The sequence below is a fragment of the Dicentrarchus labrax genome, unplaced genomic scaffold (genome assembly GCF_905237075.1).
Source record: "Dicentrarchus labrax unplaced genomic scaffold, dlabrax2021, whole genome shotgun sequence".
Taxonomy (NCBI): domain Eukaryota; kingdom Metazoa; phylum Chordata; class Actinopteri; family Moronidae; genus Dicentrarchus; species Dicentrarchus labrax.
The window spans coordinates 16,713,144-16,734,187 of record NW_026136721.1 but is presented as its reverse complement, the minus strand read 5'-3'; the positions used below and the strand labels follow the sequence as shown (position 1 = coordinate 16,734,187).

The 21,044-nt window shown below is 38.9% G+C and overlaps 3 protein-coding genes across 7 annotated transcripts; 2 read left to right on the top strand and 1 right to left on the bottom strand.

The window, feature by feature from the left end:
• Positions 1-1,039: 1,039 nt before the first annotated feature.
• vps37a (VPS37A subunit of ESCRT-I) lies at positions 1,040-9,193 on the top strand. 2 transcript variants are annotated; one of them, XM_051384911.1, is made up of 12 exons: positions 1,040-1,518; positions 3,032-3,106; positions 3,863-3,980; positions 5,128-5,231; positions 5,370-5,595; positions 5,993-6,063; positions 6,255-6,382; positions 6,479-6,537; positions 6,633-6,701; positions 7,203-7,346; positions 7,478-7,566; positions 7,791-9,193. In XM_051384911.1, exons 1-11 carry the CDS (start codon positions 1,409-1,411, stop codon positions 7,556-7,558), a joined length of 1,185 nt encoding a protein of 394 aa, XP_051240871.1. In that variant the 5' UTR covers positions 1,040-1,408; the 3' UTR covers positions 7,559-7,566; positions 7,791-9,193. The 2 variants fall into 2 exon arrangements, with proteins under 2 accessions (XP_051240871.1, XP_051240870.1); XM_051384910.1 differs by having other exon boundaries at positions 5,367-5,595.
• Positions 9,194-10,020: 827 nt separating this feature from the next.
• nsmce1 (NSE1 homolog, SMC5-SMC6 complex component) lies at positions 10,021-14,797 on the top strand. 4 transcript variants are annotated; one of them, XM_051384917.1, is made up of 8 exons: positions 10,021-10,230; positions 10,572-10,743; positions 10,946-11,067; positions 11,544-11,621; positions 12,106-12,252; positions 12,876-12,992; positions 13,612-13,738; positions 14,635-14,797. In XM_051384917.1, exons 2-8 carry the CDS (start codon positions 10,626-10,628, stop codon positions 14,667-14,669), a joined length of 744 nt encoding a protein of 247 aa, XP_051240877.1. In that variant the 5' UTR covers positions 10,021-10,230; positions 10,572-10,625; the 3' UTR covers positions 14,670-14,797. The 4 variants fall into 4 exon arrangements, with proteins under 4 accessions (XP_051240877.1, XP_051240874.1, XP_051240873.1 ...); XM_051384914.1 differs by having other exon boundaries at positions 10,034-10,230; positions 10,612-10,743; XM_051384913.1 differs by lacking the exon at positions 10,021-10,230 and adding an exon at positions 10,241-10,460.
• Positions 14,798-14,901: 104 nt separating this feature from the next.
• LOC127354762 (trace amine-associated receptor 3-like) lies at positions 14,902-16,647 on the bottom strand. The gene has a single exon (XM_051384912.1). The coding sequence runs from the start codon at positions 16,538-16,540 to the stop codon at positions 15,545-15,547; it is 996 nt and encodes a 331-aa protein (XP_051240872.1). The 5' UTR covers positions 16,541-16,647; the 3' UTR covers positions 14,902-15,544.
• Positions 16,648-21,044: the final 4,397 nt, after the last annotated feature.

Here is a 21,044-nt window from a genome sequence, read left to right as displayed (position 1 = left end):
TTATATCATATTGTTTGTTTTTGTAGTTGAGGTATTTATTAAAATAATGCTGTAATAATTATTACTTTAAAATGAACCCATCAGTAAAGGTGAGCGTTATGAGTTGATGAAAGAAGGATCACATTAAAAGCCATCAACTACTTTATTAATCATGTATAAATGTCCTATTTACAGAGCAACACAGGCAGATGTCCATACTCACAAAAGGGATTAGACAGCATTGTAATGAAATGATGAGTTATTGATAATGGTCGTGAAAAACACGAGTTACAATAGTTATAAGTGAAAAATGCCTCTGATGATGAGTTTATCACTTCCTGTGTTGATGAATAAATATGTTTGTTGTTGCATTCATCTACAAAATCATTTACTAAAATATCTATCTATCTGGAAGCTGGGGCCACAAAGTTAAGGCAAGAGATGTTAATAAGGTCTACAGGCTAGACGAACACAGTGGTGGAGGTGATGGGGTGATTTGATTTGATTTGATTTGATATGATTGGATTGGAAGGTGTCCCACCGGGCAGCACAGGAGACCCATCAAACTATGTAACTCATGCCTGCTTTGTTGCAGTATGGGCATCAGTGTATGGAAGGCTGCAGAGGTTTTACTGAACTCGCTAACACCTGTGTATCCCAAATTATTATCTGTATTTCTTATATGAATTCAGCTTTTGCTGAAAAAACAGGAATGCATTATGAGAATTCTCATAATAACAAACAACAATGTATATGGATACAAAAATAATACAATAAGATATGAAAAATAATAAAAATTAATAAAATTACCAATGGTCTACTACAATAATATGATTTTAATAAAGTATTCAATAAGTAGAGTCAGTTTTGTTTTGGAGGTTCAGAAAGGTAAGATTTATATGGAAGGAAATCATCAAAACATATTTTTAAAAGACTGTCCCTTTTTGTTTTTAATCACATACAGTGTATTTAAATTAATAAATGTTTTGTTTAAGTTAGCTTTAAGGATTTTTTTATCATGAAAACTACAAAAACAGGAAGTTACGCTTGACGCAACGTGCGTGACGCAATACGTAAATAAGTTGATCAAGCTGCTGCTGCTTACTCGAAAGGTTGTTTTCTTCCTTCAGCTATAAACATCTCTCGCGTTAATAATACTAATGACAATGCTAAACTTCCACCGAAACTGTCGGATATAAAACGGAACTGACATTTAATCGGACACACGAGGAGATGCCCTCTGACTCTGTAACGTAACTACACAGTGAGCCTCGTGAGGACAACAACCCCAGCCGTCAGTCAGCTAACAGTTAGCCACACACATCTCCACACTGTGAGCTGTCTCACTTTCTCTTCCACCTCGTCTCCGTCTGTCGTCGCCCTTTAGATCCTGTCACCAAGTTCAGTCCGTGGTTTTCGCCAGGAGAGGATGAACTGGCTTTTCCCCCTGTCCAAAGGCTCCGGACCTCTCCCTCCTCTGAACAGCCTACAGCAGCAGAGACAGCGGCAGATCGAGTCACTGAAAGCCGCTCACCCCAGGTACCGTGAACGGACCGTGAACGGACCCTGCTGCTGGACATTAGCTGGTTAACACTCACGTTATTGTGTTATGTTTGTGTTCTACTATGTGGTCAATGTTTCCTGCCCATGTCACTGGCGTTAAATAACTCGTTGTTGGAGTTTACACCGTACTGTCGGTGGTTTACACTGGTGTTTACTTAGCATAGCATAGCCACCTGGCTCACAGTTAAAGGCACAAGAAGAAATAACGTATAGCCTCATTTTTCGCACACATTTGTCCCCGCAATTGTGTAAATTTGTCCAAATGTCACAATATTGTACGGGAACCCTCAAGCAGAGCTTTGACAGTGTTGTCGATGAGCGGCTAATGTTTGCTAACCTTTCCTTCTAGCTAGCTAACGAGCTAAACGTGATTTTCCAGGGCGCTGTGTTTGTTAGCTCTGTTAGCTAATCAATTCAGCTAGTGACAGTTCCAGTGTCTATTTTTAGGATTGATGACACAAGTTGTAGCTGGCCTGACCATGTCCTGTGATCATTCCAGTGTTTACCGATTTGTCACGCATGTAGTTTGAGGAAGCGCTAGCTAATTAGATGTAGAGATTAAAGTATTAGCCTTTGTTTACTTTACTGGATTTGCAGAGGTCCAGTGTGCTGTATGTATGCTGCTCATGGCGTGGAAAGTGAAAGGAAAATTCATGCTGTTTAAAGATTGTGTACAGCAGTGGGTATAAGGCCAGGGCTTCTTGATATGCAGCTTTCAACAGGCCTTATGGGACTTACTGTATGTGTAAATGACTTGTTGTTAGGCCTACTGTGTAAGGCTTAACAATCCAATATTCATTTTGGGACCAATATCTACATAACTAGTTATTGAATGTACTTCCAACTGCCATAAACTCTTCAAAGTGCAGTGAAACAGTATAGCATTACAGGTATTGCATACACTAATAGTAAGTAAATGTCACTGGTGAAACAGACATGTGGTGGTAATGCAATGAGACTACTACTGTCTGTGCCCAGTGTTTATCTCACTATTTATTAGATATTGTCAAATATATATTGTTAAGTAAAACGTTTATATTTTACACATATTGTCTTACTAGTACCACCTACAAAATCACCTATGAATAGTGTAACACTTTTGTAAATGCTATTTCTTGTTGTGCCATAACATTAACACATGTTCATTTCAGTAAAGCCTTTTACAAATTGTAATGAATCTGTGAGGAAATTGAATTATCAGGACAAATCTATAAGAACAGCAACTTGCCAATCTACCATCAACACATTGCCTTTACCAATGCCTGGAAAGTAGTGTTATGCTTCACTATACACTGATGTATTGTTTTGTTAAGAAGTAGAGTTATTGGGTGAGGATAGACATTAAAGGACTCTCTTTGTTAATGTATCACTCTCTCCATCCTCACAGAGTTTTAATAAGCATTGATAGAAGATAAATACTATGTTTTCTGAATGTGCTGATTGTGACTACAGATGCCAGATTAATGACAATCCTGTGTTACTGTTTCAGCCTTGCAGAGATCCAGAAAGATGTGGAATACAGAATACCATTCACAGTCAACAACTCCACCATTAATGTTAACATGTGAGTACATCTTTACCCATCCAGTCACAGTGTCAGAGTATCAAAAGCATGCAGTGGGCTGACTTCACTGTCACTGGCGTGGATGAAAATCTGACTTCAGTTAGAAAACAAATCAAACACATGATACACTTGTTATTTTTTTCATAGCCAAAAAAATTGAATCGTAATTGCACCGCTGTTGTAGGTGATTAAAAGTTTTATTCCCCTGTATTGTATTTTTGGTTTCAAACACACATATGGACATGCATTAATCACATTACAAGGATTTAAATATGTTTGATTAACAACTTAGAAATTGCAGCAGTAGTGTAGAGTCTTAGAAGAAGAGTCGACCCCAGCATTCGACCGATTTAAACTAAATCCAGAGGACTACTAACATTACACCAGAAACTACATATTTATTTGTCATCTTTTCACAAGGAAACGAAGAAAAACAGGAAAAGCTAGAAAAGGCACCTTGCAACTAAAACAACATATCTCACTGGCTTTACACATCATAAATTAGTCAAATGTTGTATGCTCATGAGAGCTGTTAGTCAAAACCTTTACCACATTTTACCCTCCAGTGGTGGCTCTCAGTTTTATCACTTGCTATGCTTCAGAGAAGATGGGGCCAAAAGGGACAAATAAATACTACCACCAAAATACCTTTTTACAGTATTAATATTTATCACATATTTTATATCTTATTATATATCCTGTTGCTGAGATTCCTGAAAAATGAACTTATCATACTTTTTCTTCTCTTCCCTCTAGTCTGCTGCCTCCTCAGTTCCCGCAGGAGAAGCCGGTGGTTAGTGTCTACCCCCCTGTTGGTCATCATTTAGTCGACAGCAATAATGGTACCATGATCACTAGCCCCCTCATCACTAATGTAAGTAGTTTTTTAGTTTTGTTGTTTTTCCAGATCTACGATATGATACATTAAAGAAAGCCACCATCAGCTGGATAGATAGCATTGGCGTATGCTAATGTGCATACTAAAACAGGGGGTCTGTTTTTTTCCTCTTCTGTTGGCAAATAGTCGATAGTAGTACTGTGATTATGTGATGTAATTAAAACAGTGGTAGAAGTGGGCTGAAATTATTTTGACCTCTGACCCTCATAGTCTTTCTTGCTGTGCTTTTACCCTGTTGCTCTCAATAACCTTATTTCATGGTGTCCTCACTTGTTAATAGAGACCCAGGAAATAAAACCCAGCACAGGGACATTATTGCTGTTGCAGCTGTATGTTTGCGTGAAAGAAACGGTCATTACTCATAGCTGTATCCAAGATAATCGAATCTCACATCTGACTAAAAGTGAAACTGAATTGAGTAAGTCAAAGTAAGGGGAGGGGGTTTCCACAGCCCTGCAGTAGGTTTTGCAGGAGTAAGGCATATGTGTGCTCTCTCAGTACAGAGCCCTGTCCTCTCACTGCGTCCTCAGTCCAAATGCTCTGTTTGACCTGGAAAAATAAGTTCATGATATGATGTTAACATGAAACAAAGAGTTAATTTTATCATCTCTTGTGTCTATCATTCCATCATTATACAGTTTATACTGTATACAGTACTGTCATCTCTGTCAGTCAGGCATTTGTTTGACCCCTCGAAATCCCAGCCACTGTCTCTAATTTCTGTACCAAAACCAGGATAAAGTCGTTCTTGTTTCGTTCTGAAACAAGATGTATTGTTTAGATGCACAGAACATAAACGGCATACTCATAAAACCAGATCATAACAGAGATACTAGTGTGCATGTAAACATATTCATAAGATATATCGCCCTAAGTTCAAAGCAGAGATAAAAGGGAAAATCTGATTACTGTCCAGATGGATGTAAACTTGGGGTTTTCCAGTAATCAAGTAAATGCCTTGTCATGATTCCTCCCAATAAGCTGGTTTCTCGTGTTCATGCAAACGTGTAGGTCAACTGTAGCAACATGAACAACTTCTTTCCTGTTTAGTTTAACTTCTTTTGTTAGTTCATGCTGCTGTTTTATATATTTATAAGCTCATGTTACGTCCTGTATGTTGTAGTTTGGGATGCACTCAGATCTGGGAAAGGTCATTCAGAGTCTCCTGGACGAGTTCTGGAAGAGTCCTCCTGCCTTGATGTCCAGTGGCGCTGCTGGCTTCCCATAGTGAGTGTTCTCTTACATTGTGGACATTTTTCTCTCAGCACCAGCGTGTACAAAATGATTTCCTCTTAAAAATACATTTGATATGTTTGTTATCCTTTAGTGAAATAATCTTATTCCCTCCCATGTTTAACACAGCAGTATGTACAAGCAGACAGGAATCGCTCCTTACCCCTCTCAGGCTTTCCACTATGGTGCTCGACACATGGGCCCCAGTCACACAGCGCCTGCTGGTCCAGGCCCAGCTCCGTCTCCAGCTCCCATGCCGCACCCAGGGGTCGATAGTGCCCATGGGCCCCCTCGAGCTCCAGCCCCATATGGACTGATTTCTGACCTGCCACTGCCTGTTCCTACTGGAGACTCACAGGTACACTGATAATGGATACTGCACACAAGTAGGACGGTAACACCATGACGGACCATGATGAGCTGTACGGTTTTAAAGAAGTGAAGTAAATATATACATGAAGTATTAGCTTGTAAACTGCTTTTCATGAATTAACCCAGTGGAGCTTTCACCAGCTGTGGTGCTTTGAAAAGAAAATGTCAAATGAACCATTTACAGTTTACAAACTATCAGGCTCACAAACAGATGTACAATGTCTCAGACATTGACACAGATAATTCAGGAAGGAAAGAGGCTGGTTTACAGTTAAATTAGTTATTGTTGCCTGTAACTGATTGATTGGGTTCAGATAAATCTTGACATAGAGGTAAATTCTTTAAAGAATGTGACTTGCTCATAATACCGCTGTCTGTTTCAGGCTGGACTGAACGGACACATGTACAAGATGCCTGAGATTCCTGAGTCTTTTCCTGAACTCTGTGACATGAAGTAAAGTATTCCAAAATATCATCAACTTATCTTTTATTATCAATCCAGTGTTTACGCAGGTTATATACATGTATGTTTTAGATAAGAACACATTCTTTTGTACCCATAATTAATGCCTTTGTACTCTTGTTTTCTTACCTCCTGCTGTACATCTGCCTACATCCACCACCTTCTGCTGTGCCCCTTCCTAGTCTGACCCAGTTGTCAGAAATGTCTGAAAATGAGGATGTCTTACTGGAGTTCTTTGTGAGTTTGCCACAGCTCAAACAGGTCACCAGTGATAAAGAAGAGCTTGTCACCAATATAGTGGACATGGCTAGTAAGTTCCTCTTCTGCCCCTGGACTGAAGGTCTTGATTGGTCAATCATGAAAGAGATGTTTAAATTTAGTTGATTTGTGCGTTTGTCATTTACAGAGAAAAACCTTCAAATGGAGCCACAGCTGGAAGGAAAAAGACAAGAAATGCTCTATAAGGTCAGATATTGCTTCTGATCTTTTGTTCTCTCTCTCTCAAACACATTCATGCAATTGTCTAGCAGCTTATGATGCGTGTTTCTGTCTGTTGACAGTACGAACAGCTGACTCAGATGAAGTCGGCCTTTGAGACGAGGATGCAGAGACAGCATGAACTCAGTGAGGTAAGAGGCTCCTCGCACTGGTTTGATTGATAATAGGTTTTGAGTGCAGATGCATTTTCTGGGTTACGTCCTGGTTTTGGGTTTTATTTTTACCATTTTAATGACTCAAAACTGAACATTTAGGTTGTTCTTTGAATTGTAGTAGCCCAAACAAATCAAGTTTTAGTCCTTTTAAGAGTACATAAAGAAAAAGCTGAAGATCGGCTTCAGTCCAGACTGAACTAGCGACCATGTGTCAAAATCTGTCTCCTACTATGCATAAGTTTTGAGACTCCTTTTCTGTTGTTAGATAGGCTCATGCTCTCCATGCCAGTTAACCATACTACTGTTGAAGAAAGAAAGAAGTCTGAGACCACGTTACTTTGTCAAAAAAAAAAAAAAAAAAAAAAACTAAGAGGAGAAAATATTGAAGAAACCAACCCAAACATGCTTGAACATGTCTTTCAACACTGCTAAGCATTTCTGTCCCTGTTTTGTTACTTGTGTTTTGTCCCCCACCAGAGTTGCAGCCTTAGTACTCTACAGGCTCGGTTAAAAGTTGCAGCCCACCAGGCTGAAGAGGAGTCTGAGGAGACGGCTGAAAACTTTCTGGAGGGACGCACAGACATCGACGAATTCCTGAGCAGCTTCATGGAGAAGAGAACGGTGAGAAACCAGAAGTGCAATATTTGTGCAAAAATCATCATGGTATAGTGTCTTTTTTGAGTCTGAATGTAATCAGAAGTGTAGTATGTGATATTTTAAGGAGTATTAACTGTTTGTTTGTTATTCCACAGCTTTGCCACAGCAGAAGGGCCAAAGAAGAAAAGTTGCAACAGTCCATCAACACACATGGACCGTTTCCTACCAGCCACTAGAACACAAGGTACACCACACACATCACCAGGTTACAGTCACTAAACATAATGAACTGTAACACCCAGACAGTCATTTGTCTCTTTGCGGAGGGAAGCTGGTGGTTCTCAGCTGACTGTTTCACAACAGGCCACCCTCGTGGTTTTGTTCCCTCCTTTCATTTTTATCAGAGAAAAACAGTTTGTCACGGTCATCCTTTCATTCTGCTTATTACGTCTTACTTTTGGTCCTCAGGTTTGGTGTTTTCTCAGCCAACTGCTGCCAATTAAAAAGGATAAAGACATTTGAGGGGATGAAAAGCACACTGAGTCAACAATGGGCACTTTGGAGAAATAGGAAGATGCTGACAGCAATGGTGATGGTGGGTTAAAAAAAAAAAAAAGCCCACTGGCCCGATCTGCGCTAAATAAAACAGTTGAAGTTGGATGGAGAAGCTGTCGAGTCACCACAAGAGGCCAAAACTGGGAGAATGAGTGACACATGCCTAGCTTGCACATGCTGTTTGTTCTGTTTTGACTTGACAGTGATGACAAAGTGTTTTGTTTGACATCGCTCAATAACAGCAGCACCTGCATCCAATCAGAGTGATTGGTGATGTGAACACATTTGGAAGAAAGTACAAATTGTTTAGGACAGTATTCCCAATCTTACACTTTACCATGCAGTGAGCAAGTAAGTGTCACTATGAAATAATTGTTAAAATGCTAATCTTGGTGTCTGTACTACTCTGAGATCATTATCAAGTCCTTGCTTTGTAATCGTATAAAGATCCCAGTCTTACTGGACAGACAGACAGAGCTACTTTCACGCGGCAGATCTCCTGTTTACATTGGAAAGGTTGTTCTAGACATTTACATCACACTCAGCACTGGCATTGTCACTTTAACAAGTCAAGAGAAGCTCTCCAACAAAAACGAAGCTGAGGACGGAGCAGTGTTAAAATCTGACTTTGGACAGTGGTTGGTCCTTTATCAAGTGATGGGTTACCCCTTCGTATGTCTTGAACGCAACCTCAATATCAGTGTGTTTGCACAAACATTAATAATTCGATTATACTTGACAACACAATCATCTGATTCTCATTACATTGTTAACACCATAAGCGAGTACTGTACGGCAAAATCAGAGTCGACGTAATCCAAATAACAGACCTGGTTACTGTTCAGTTCTTTTGAATATCTGTATTAGGTTTGTGGACGTCTAGTAACATGTTTTCTGGAGGTTGACACAAAGTATTCAGACAATGACCAGTTTAACAAACCAGTGATGTAAACTGAGGTAACATCAGAGTACTGTAAACCACGTTAACAGTAACAAATTATTACCCTTACTCTGTGCTTTTTACATGAATCGAGTTATTTGTGTACATGTAAACATACTGATCACAGTGAGCAACATTATGGTAATCCGGACATTTTCTGGCCCCATTTGAACTTGAAACTTTTGATGAAGAGCCTCAGAAGGTTTGGGATAATGTTGGGGAATATTAGGTTAAATGCTGCAGTAAAACTCGATGACATTGGATACTGTATTTAAATAATGTTAATAATAGGCTATATTGTAATCAAAGACTCAGACACACCTTGTATTATATGTTCTTATTTAATTTGTTAGAGTAATAAAGCATTTAGAATAAATCTTGTTTGCTTTACTTGCTGTAACTCTGGATGCATTCTTCATTATAACACACTTCACAGCCCGTTCTCATTCCCAGGTCGTCAAATACAGACACGAGCAGTGTTCAGTTGCTGCTAGATTCTACTAAATCCTGCACACTGAACCAACAAATAGAGGATGTATTGTTGCCTCGAGTTACACCGTTTCTCAGCATCAATAGTCACTTTTTAAAAAGTGAATTTACATAGATTACAATGACTGTTAAAGTCATATTCAGTTGAGTTAATAAGCAGTGTATTATTACAATGAATAGTTAAAAGTTAAAACATACAGTAAAGTTAAAAATGACTATGCCTCTAACAGGAGTGCCCAAGTATCTGCTGTAAATCCATTCAATCTGTTCAACACAAGCTTGTGTGAGGTTTAATAGAGACAGGAGGTGTAGAAGCACACAATGCACAAAGGGCTGATGGGAAAATACTCATACAGGCACTTTTCACACTGCATATTCTTGCCCCGCTAAGTGCAATGTGGAAAGCCCTCTACTCAGCAGGTTGTATTGTGGTTAAAACAAAAAAAAAAAAGCCAGGCCAACACAACAGAAGCCACTAAGCTTGACCTCATCAACCTAACTAACAACTGGATGCTGTTAACAAAACATTATCTCTAGCCAATATAAAAGTTTTAACGCTTTATCAAGAGCCCCACAGTTCTGTCACCACTCCTTATTCACATCCACCCATCAGCAGCAGATCATCAGATTTAATGGTGTGAGGTTTATATTGTAATGAGTATAAGCATTGGTGAAGTGACACTCACAGTACCAGTGTGTTGTTCAGTGTTTGGAGAGAAGTTGTCTTTACAGTGTGGCATGGTGCACACGTGACCTCCCCTCCGGAGCAGCAGGTGGCGGTAAATCACCACACGAGCTACAGCTACCGGAAATCGACAAGGAGGAGGAGAAGAGGACGCATAAGGAGGAAGAGGAGGAGAACAACACCGGAGGCGCGCACCGGCGGAGAGAAGCTGCTAAGTTTTTACACAACTTATTTAAAACGTAAGAAGCTCGTTTCCATTAATTATTAAACTTTGACGGCCGTAAAACTAAACCGCAAAGAGGTCGACCGTTAACCGTTGGCGCAGGTTACCAGGCAACGGTTGGCTGTGTTACGGTTTGCTAAGTTTTCGATATACAAAGTAAACAGATTCAACTTAAGTTGTCCACTAATGTATTGACCCATGCTCTTCACTATGGTCTTTATCTCCATGGAAACACTTCAGTGTTTGGTGGGTAACTTTAGGCCCTTTGTCTGTGGCTGTGTGCAGTGAGTGACGATGTGATTGTTGGGGTTTAACAGTGCTTTTACTTTAACAGCCATTGTTCTCCATATATTGTAGGTTGGAGACTGTATAAGCATCTGTGCTTCTGTGTGTGTAGATCAGTCCAGAAACATGACACGACAGATGGGAGACAGCCATCGAAGGTTCCTGCAGACCATGATGGCAAATGGCATCGTTGATGAACAAGGGGCAAAGTCACTGTACCAGTATTGTTGTGAAACCCACCACAGTGAGTCATTTTATATTCGTTACTGATGTTATTAATCCAGAATAACTCAAGAGTTTATCAGGAGACAGGGTTCGTATAGCAAGAGGAGAATTATGTCTCTAAACAAAAGCAAAAGTATTTAGATTATTTTCACCTTTGTAGTTCATGTGAATGTTTCCATCATCATTTCCAATAACTATACTTTCTTTGTCTTTGTTTGCAGCACAGCACGCCCCTGACAAACTGGATGATTTCATTGACACCATCAACTCAAGGCTGCAGCCCATGTTCATGCAGATAAGAAAGGGGATGTCTGAAGACACTGGTCACCAGTACTATGCCTTGGTTAGTGGGTGTTTACCCTCATCAGTATCTCAAAGTCACAAGATTTTGTTTGTAGAGTGGAAGGTAGCAAGAACCTGTATGCTGACAGTACACAGTTATATGGACGTGAAGCACAACTCTGTCTCAAAAGAAGCTTGTATTCGGAAGCATAAGTCCAACATTCACAAAGACTCAACTTAATCAAGGAAAACGAATAATGGTCTTTCAGATTTGTCAATTTATTATAAAGTATTTGACCAATTAAAATATTTAGATCTAAAAATACATATCCAAGTCTGTGGTTGTTGAGCTCATCATTTTTACACAAATAGCTGCTGTATTTTGGCTGTTGGATCTGTTTGAGAACCACATTATGTTGTGATAGTGTGATAGAATAGTTGCAAATTGATAAACAGATTGATAAACCTATAATGTCTGAAGAAAATTCAGCCACTTGAAGACATTGTTAACCTCTGTTTCACTTTAATCCTGTCCAGGTAAACATGGCTGAGACTGACGTCACAAGGATGTCATCAGATTATTCTGACAATGAGCTGGAGCTGTTCGTGAAAACAGTGAGTTAACTTCAGGACTTCCTGCAGGTCTTCCTGCAGGAAGTCCTGCAAAGCAACATTTATAACAGCATAGCTATTGCACGTTTTCAATTTTATACAAAGGTGGGGCTCTAAGTGAGCTGAAAAATAGAAAGCCCTGTACATTATAATGCAATCCAGGACAAGAGTTTAATAATAAAATAATACGTCTGTGTGTATATCAGACGACACATCGTACCACCACTCAATGTATAACTTCACTGTAAGAAGAAAAAGTAGCGAGCAGACAGAGCTGCTGCTAGGAGAACCTTCGGTCAGATGCACAAATTTACTACTATTAACATCCATAACATGCACAAGAAAACAATTTTCTATTGTATTTTAGTTCTAAAATACCTATTTCTGGTAATGGGTCATGTGTCAGCAGTAATCAGTGTACTTCTTGAAAACCTGCTTTTCCCCACTAGAAAGTGTGTCATGACTAACTGGAGATGTTCTGATTCAGATGGACCTGATTGTGGGCTCTGAGAACGGTAAGGCCTCCTCCACTGACATTCTGAACAGCGTTGACAGCCTGACCACCAAAAAGTTGAAGAAGAGTGAGACGGAGCACCTCTTGAACAGACTCGTGCATGACAAATGGCTGAATGAGGTAAAATACTTTCAAAACTAATTTCAACTCATGGTCACTTTTTGTTATGAGAGACACTTTCATGAAGCAAGTTCAGATTATTCAGGCTATCTGTGCTACCGGCTGCTGACTAGAGCTTCATATTTACATTACAGATGTGTAAGTGGTATTTACAATCTCCTCTAACTCTCAGCAGAAAGGGGATAAGAGTAATTCCCAACATTCCCAGTTAACAGTGGTGATGGTGATTATCAACTTGTGTTAACTATGAATTGTCTAAATAAACCTTGCACAGTGGGTTGTGCACATTCGCCTTTAAGAGGTGCAATGTGTAACAAAACCAATCACATTTAACAACAACAGTTCAAATGTGTGTTTAATGGTGGATGAAAATAGAACTGAAGCATGCAAATGTTTTGTGATTTAGTGAGGTGAAATTAAAATGTACGTAGCTTTCTCAGGTTTGTTTCTAAACACAGCCTTTGCTCGATCAAATCATGGAGAAGTAAAACACATCAACACGATCAATCATTCTGCATTAATCTAGAACATCGTAGTACATTTTCAAAGCAATTTAAATCACAGTACCAGTTCTTGCTCCCACTTTGTTGCTTTATTTAACTGATTTCTGTTCATTGATTCAGAAACGGGGTGAATACACTTTGTCCATCAGATGTATCATTGAGATGGAACCGTTTATCCGTGCAATGTATCAGGACCAGGTCAAAGTGTGCCACATCTGTCACAACATCGCGTTCCAGGTATATGTTAATATTTCTCTGTTGTGCATTTTCATTGTCGCCCTGTGATAAATAACCAGTTCTGTCATCTAGAAACTTTTGGGTACTAATTTCATTAAATCACTACTTTAAATTAGAAATGCTGTGCCTCACTGATGAGTTCTATATTTTATTTGAAGGTACTACTATAGTACCAACTATAGTTACATGATTATATTTGTAATTCTTAATTATCCATAGTTCTGTAATTGAAAGGCATACTATAAAAGTCTGAAATCAGATGTTTTCATTAAATAAATAAAATAAAATAATTGTACTATTTTAAGCTTTCTGGAGATGAGCATCTTGAGCTACAAAAGTAATTATAGTGTGAAGAAATCAACTCACACAGAATTGCTCTTGAGTAACTACATTAATATAAATGACCAGGAATTCACCTTTTTAATGATTTAATGTGTTTCTGCAGTGCAAACAGATACAGCACTTCTTTCTGTCAGCTTCAGTTTTTCCTTCTGTGTCATGTTGAGTTGTTGCAGCTGCGTTGCCTTTGGATTGACATTGGTTACCTTTGTAGATGGTGGATTTATTTCTATGTTCTCAATGATATTTCTCACTGTATTAATCTGATCTGATTTTTCAGTGTCAAATCTGCGAGAATCCCACATGTGGCATAAAAATACACAACCCATGTGTGGCCAGATACTTTAAAGGAAGAGCAGAGCCGCGGTGTCCAGCATGTGATGACTTTTGGCCACATGAAATCCCTGGTATGTATTGTTTATTTACAGTAATTACAGTTATACACATTTACCCCTCATCCTAAGAACATCTTTAACATACTTTAACTACCAATTGGGACCCCTGAGGACCCCAAGGATAAACTATTATAAGAAACAACCATCATTACAAAATGTTCACTTATTTCTTCCTCAAAATGTTATTATTTATGTAATTATTGTTATCTGAAACATAAACAAAAACATTTATTATATTGGCTTAAAAGAAACAAGACAGAGAACATGAGGAAATCTGTGCCTGCTGCATCTGTTTCCTTTAAAATGATCCCTACCCCCTGATACTTGTGTGACACTTAAAATTAGGACCCATGGCACACATGAACTCAGTAAATTGACCCATCTATTAAAACTGCAGAGGTGGAATTGGGTGCTTTTGACTAGTGTCCTCCAGGACCCCATTACACTGGTATTTTAAAAAAGGACAAAACAGAAAACGATGATTTGAAGTCATGAGGAGCAAATTGATATAAGTAATGAAAAATTGTAATTGTAAAATAAAGCACCTGTGAGATATGACAGAAAGTATACCTCTGGGGTCTGCGGGTAGCTCAGTCAGTAGCATGAGGTTTAACATCTGACCGCTCTGGCTCAAATAAGTTCCTGCTTTTATACACCTAAACAATGCTTTGTTGCCAGGATGCTTTGCTTTTCAAAAATCACATTTTGTTCTTTTATTTTAATTCAGAATTCTGTGGTACAATATACTGATTTACTACTTGAATTGTCTAAATTGTTTATATAAGATAAAGGCATAATAGCTTTGGATGTATTACAATGAATATAATGAAAATGAATGGCAATTGACTTGAACAAGAAAACACTGTTTGCTTGTATGTTTCATATATTTTTTGTTGTGTCCATTACAGAAGTCAGACGACCCCACTCTCAGTCCAGAAGATGAGGACTTCAGCATCAAATGTGTTTGTTTGTTTGTTAAAATTGTTCAGTATTTTAAACATAGCTTTGTGTTAATATAAATGTCTTTATGGTTATTTTTACAACAATAAATATGAATATGTTTCTATGAAATGTCTGTTTTCTTTACACAAAATTATCATAAAAAAACAAAACAATTCTTGTTCTTATTTTGTTCACAATATATCGCCATCGGACTGTTTGTTTCCTTCCAGATTGTTCCTTTCTAAATGCCGTGTTGCTGCTGAATGCTTACATGTATAATTTGCATGTTACCTTGATAAACCTGTTTTTAAACGGAATAGCGGACAACAATGACGATGACATACCAACTTAAGACAATGCTTCACATTTACATGTGAGGTAAAGCAGCGCTCACTATTAGAGCTATAATCATTATTCTAGAGAAAGATATGTTTCAGTCTTTGCTGCTAAATTCCAAACTGTCTTCTGTTCTCCTCTGATGACAGTATTTGTCACAAAGTCCTCAACAACATAAGGAACATATCACCTGTCAGGAGCTTACCAGATCATTAAAAGTATACAGTTGCAGTATAGTGACTGAAAGATTGTATGTATGCAAAAGTAAATCTTGTTTAGTAAAGTTATTATTACACCAGGGCTGCAAATAACTAATACTACTGACTAACTATTTTCATTTTCATTGAATAGTCTAGTAATAAAATGCAAGAAAAATATGCTATCTGTTGTTATTTGTCACTGTAATGCAAAACAAAGAACGTCAGACAATTCTCACATTTAAGAGGCTATTGCTTTATAAATGATAATTATTTAACCAATCATACATACAGTCTGATTTTTGCTACACTATCACTTTCTTGCAAGGTGAAAAAGGTGACTTTAAAGTATATTAGCCTGCGAGGAGTCCTGCTTTAGTATCTTCAGGGTCACAATGAACTTGATAGCTTTTCTGAACCACGGATAAAAAAAAGCATATATGAGTGGGTTCAAACAAGAATTAAAGTACAACAGCCAGGACACAATGGCCCACGACGAAGCATTGTTTGACATGTCCTGTCCTGCCAGAGAGGGGTAGTAATACGGACAGAAAGTCATCAAAAACACCATTATGACAATACCAAGAGTTCTGGCTGCTTTTTTCTCAGATTTCTTTGCAGTGACTGTAACTGTACCGGCTGCAACAACTGTAATATGAGACCGCATTGCACGAGCCTGAGACACCGCCACAATAAACACTCTCATGTACAGAGCGAGGATGACCGAGCAGGGGCCGATAAACGTGAACACAAGGTCGACGGTTCCAGAGATGTTGTTAATCACCACCACACACTCCCCATAGCAGGAGTTGTGTCTGTCTGACTGCCTGAGGTGGTCCTTTAAAATGAGCCCGTTGTAGAGAATCGAGCATGCCCAGCACAGACACACAGACACCTCGACTCTGCTGCGAGTAATTTTGTTGGAGTACTGCAGAGGATGACAAATAGCTACATAGCGGTCGATCGATATGAGCACCATGTTCCCCACAGAGGCTGAGGTGAGGGTGAAGCCGATAATGTAAGACAGACCGCACATGAGGTCGCCCAGCAGCCAGCAGGTTTCTATGAACCGCACCATCTCCACCGGCATCACCAGCAGCCCCACGAGCAGGTCTGAGGTGGCCAGGGAGAGCAGGAGCAGGTTGGTGGGGGTGTGAAGCTGTCTGAAGTGGGAGATGGAGATGATGACCAGCAGGTTGAGAGCTACCGTGAGCACAGCGATGCAGGAGAGTAGTGTGTGAAGGAGGACGGCCTCAGAGTGAGGACGCATTAAACCCCTGCAGGATGAGTTTGGGAGCTGAGGGTAGCAGAGATCGGCTCCCTCCAGGCCGTCCATCATCCAACACCGAGGGTAGGTGATGACCTGAACCTGCTGAGCTCCAGCAGCTCTCTGCTTGTACAAGACATAGTGCAGCTCACTTATCTCCTCTTCAACTCCCCAGCCATCGTCTTCATTGTCCGCCTATTCCTTATTTCTCCTCATCTCTGCTCTTCTTCACCGCTCTCTTGCTTATTCCACCCTCCCTCCCCCCTTTCAATCCCACTGTTACATGATGCAACTGATGGGAAACTTTTCTCTGAGATGTAAAGCTTTGGTGAAACTTTTGTTGAAGTCACGTAAAAACCTCCTTGAAGCCTTGAGGGGATCAGTGTCTGCTATCTGCACATCAACAGATATGAATTACAGACAGAGACAGCAGTGGTTAACTTCTTTGTAAGGACATATGACTCTCAGGCACCCATTTGAAACTGCTGTTGTGTGCAAAAAGATGTGCAAGCACAAAACCATTGTGGTAAAACTGAGGGCTATTCTGGAAATAATGAGTCCCATTGCGCTTTGTGATGGTAGTATACCCAGGTTTGGTCTCTGAACTCTGGATTTCTGGCCTTTAAAAGTGCTGCATTTTACATTTTCCCTGTTATTCACGTATGCCCACACTCAGATGGTGACTAAGCTATCATACAAGGTGTTGGTCTTAGCTTCAGGAGCAGTTCAGTGTTCACTGTTTTGCTCCACTACACTAAAGCGTGGACAGGACTGAACTGACAACCCTGCAATCAATGGATGACCCATTCTACCTCCCAAGCCACAGTTAATGGAGCAGCTTGGCTCTACTTGCTCTTTTTACACTGGATTTGATAAATGTCAACCAATTCAACCTACCTTTCCTTCAGGTAGTTGGGAGTCCTGGATACCTCATGGACTGGGTCCTGCATCCTCATTCTGTGTGCACTAAAACAGGTTGGATAAAGGTGGTTTATACTACCGCTATCACCACTTAAGTTTTGCTGACCTTACCTCAGCTGCAAGGGTGTCTTAAATTCACTCGAAAGCAGCCCGAACGTCTCTCCTTTGTGTGTCAAGGATGCTGCATTGGACAGAAGAAGAGATGGGGAGGTTGACCACTCAGTAGTCTACATTAGGTGGAGCAGCATTACAACACCGTACTGATGGACTGTTTTCAGTATTTCCATGGCCCATGTACAAAGATGTAGAGGAAGTGGTGCTCTACTTGTTGATTAGTATTGTGTTTTTGCAGTTTATGTATCTGGTGCAGCAGAGGTGGTCAAGTCACAGCTGCAAGTGAATAGTAATAAGGGCGGGTATCTGTTTGCAGAGATGGTGTGACCTCAGGACCATGATGACTTGTACAAAGATGTCAGTCCAGAAATACAGTGACCAAACAGAAATAGCACAGTTTACTGCTCTGCTGGTTGTTTGGTTAGGATGTGGGCTTCAGTTTGGGTTATAGTATTTTCCCATCACCCCGCTGTGTTTGCTTCTGCAGCTGTGTGTACAAGCTTTTTCCACAGAAGACATTTCTACGTGCTTGTCACGGTGGGAACAGCCCAGGTTTAAATAATAACATTAATGATGGCTGAATGCCATTCAGCAGCTTCAGTTTCAGGGTCCTGGTATTGTGCATGATGGCTCACTGTCTGCGACACTTTAACTGAGACACTGTAAATGTTATCAGCCCAGTCAAAATGTCTGTTCATGAAAAAGGCAGATTGAGTTGATTTAATAGAGCAGAAGAAATATTAGAATATGTTAATACTCCCATCAGTGTAAATACATCTGTTTATACTTTATATGTATGACCTTTAACCATTAATTTGTGTCACCTATCTTTACTGTAATGGTGATATACAGAAATATGCAGTCTCTCTAAAACAGTTGCCATGAAAATAAATTTCAGTTTGTAGTATATGTGCCTTTAAGCTGGTGTATATGAATCTAAGTTGTAGTGGTGCAAACCTTTACTTGGCTCTGAGGAATCATCTTGTTCTGAGTTATTAACTTTATTCTGACACACTTTCACCTCCCTTTCAGACCGTTTCTGAGCCCCTTATTATTCGTATTTAATCATTGGATTGCAGGAGGTTGAATTTACTAATGTATCTTTGTGAGTTTCCCTTTAATTTGACATTTGAATTATTTTCTGCTCAGCTGTAGCTCCTTACTTTTCACAAACAAGTGCATTTGTGTTTTCTGCCCCAGCTGGGGTCATGGCTCACATGTGTAAAGGGGATATGGTTGCATCATGTGTTGATGTTAAAGTGTGCTTATTAACACCTTCGACTAGAATTCAGTTGTGGTTTAACCTGTTATTGACATTATTACAAGGTGTGAACGTGTCCCTCTGGTTTGTTTGTTCTATGTTGAATCTAATGTATCCTCTGAGGTACTGAAGAGTTTGATGAGTTTGTTGTTCCTAAATAATAAACTTAACTCATTCTACACAGTGTTTTTCAATATTAATTTAAAAAGTGTCAGATTTTATTACTACCATTTTGTATGTTTTTACCACACTACATTATTCTAATGAATGTAATTACTGCCTGTTTTGCAGGATTAGGTTTTGCATCAACAATCTCTATTAATGGATAATTGAATACATATTTTATTTGACAAGTGAATATGTCATCCTTTTGTCTAGTGTTCTTTTACTCAGCTCATTATTTGATTAAAGGCTTCTTCTTTCATTGCTGTCATGAGTGGCTTTTTGTTGTTCAGAGCTTAGCGTACCTGTCCCAGAACTGAAAGTACACATATACCTCAAATTTAAGGAATCAAAACTGAGCCATAGATTACACTTTTGCTGAATTTTTCTTGGCATTTTCTTTTGGTTACATTCAACAACATAGAAAGCAGGCTTTATGACCTTCTTTATGTAGACCATCTTAAGATGTCTACATTTATTGTGAGTTTCCTGCTTTCAAAAAGAAGATTCATCCTGGTTTCAGAAGCACTATTGAAATGTTTTCCTGTCCTCGACTCTGTTAAACCTTTTAATGAGATCTGGGTTTAAAATCAGTGAGCCTCATTTGACAATACTTTCCTATTTATCAGAACTGTTTATACTCTTCCAGACTTTGCACATCTTCACGACAACCCAGTAAACACTTGCTGAAATGACTGGTCCTAGTTGAACAGTACAATCTGTCTCTATATGAACCGTAGTACATAATAACTTCATTTGAAATGAATAGGTAATTCATTATTACCTCATATGTCAATTTTATCCCTGATGTAGGCAATGACTCTTTATCAGATTGGTAGCAATGGCTGCATCCTTTGTTAATAATTTCATTATTTAACAACTTGTCTTATATCTTAGTTTAGATTAAGAGATGTTTTGCTGAGACATAATTTATTAAATGCATTTATTATTAAAAAATAATGTCCTTATCACTTATATCTGAATCTTAAACAAAACATTAACTCATAATTGACATCTTCTAATTTATAGGCTATGTTAGAATTCAAAATCATTTACTCCCTGCAACTGTTCTTGTTGTAACATTCAACATTTATTTATGTTAATTTTAACATCAATAGACTATTCATCATCATTGAATGTCCAATTGTCTAATAAATGCAAAAAATGCATCAGATCCCTGATGTGCTGCTGCCATCTGTTGATGATGAATAACAACTGATCCACAGTCGCACTGTGAATGTGAAACTTTGAGCTCTGTCGCAGCTCATCAGTCCAGTAACCAAACTGCAGTGACAGAAAGCCTCTCTGCTGTTGGCCTCAGCCTCTACTGGAGAGGATGTTTATCCAATCAGACACTAGATGGCGCTGTTGGTAAAGCAGTTCACACTCATTTAAAATACTTCAGTAATGACTTATGACACTCTTCGTCAAAAAGAGACCCAGTTTATAAACTTGCATGAAAAAGACATTCTGCTGTATGAACACCGGTTTATGTTTGATACTTTATATTACTTTACCCAGACTATCCCTAACAATGTATTGTACTGAGAGGCCTGTCCTGGTTACATTTACAAGAATACAGTCAGTAACTGCTGCTCACATTATGTGGTGAATTACAAAATGCACAGCAGACAGAAAACCAATCAGTTATTAGATTTATTAGGTGAAAATATATTGTTATATAAAACATACTTGAAAAATGTATCCCAAATTAATGGATTCTCTGATAAAGTACAATGACTCTTTTTGTAGTGATTTTGTTAAGAAAATAAAAAAAATTAATAATACTGTAATGACTCACTAATAGACAATCCATATTATTTCCCACTTTACATACATAAATATTTTGAAATCTATTTATTACCATACATCTTCTCTATATTTCAGGCATTTCACTGATGTTGTTACTGATATTCAAATACATTTTGTGTGCTATAAAATAAGCCCTTATTCCCAATCCCAAATATAAGAGAAACAACAGCCACTGTGGCCTTGGTTTCTAATATGAGTGTGATCATACTGTGTGAGTGGATGCTGAGAAGGAAACAGAACCAAACTGGGACAGATGGGATATTTTTAGAGAGCGTGGATGGGTTAAATTCCTCAGTGGGAAGAGGG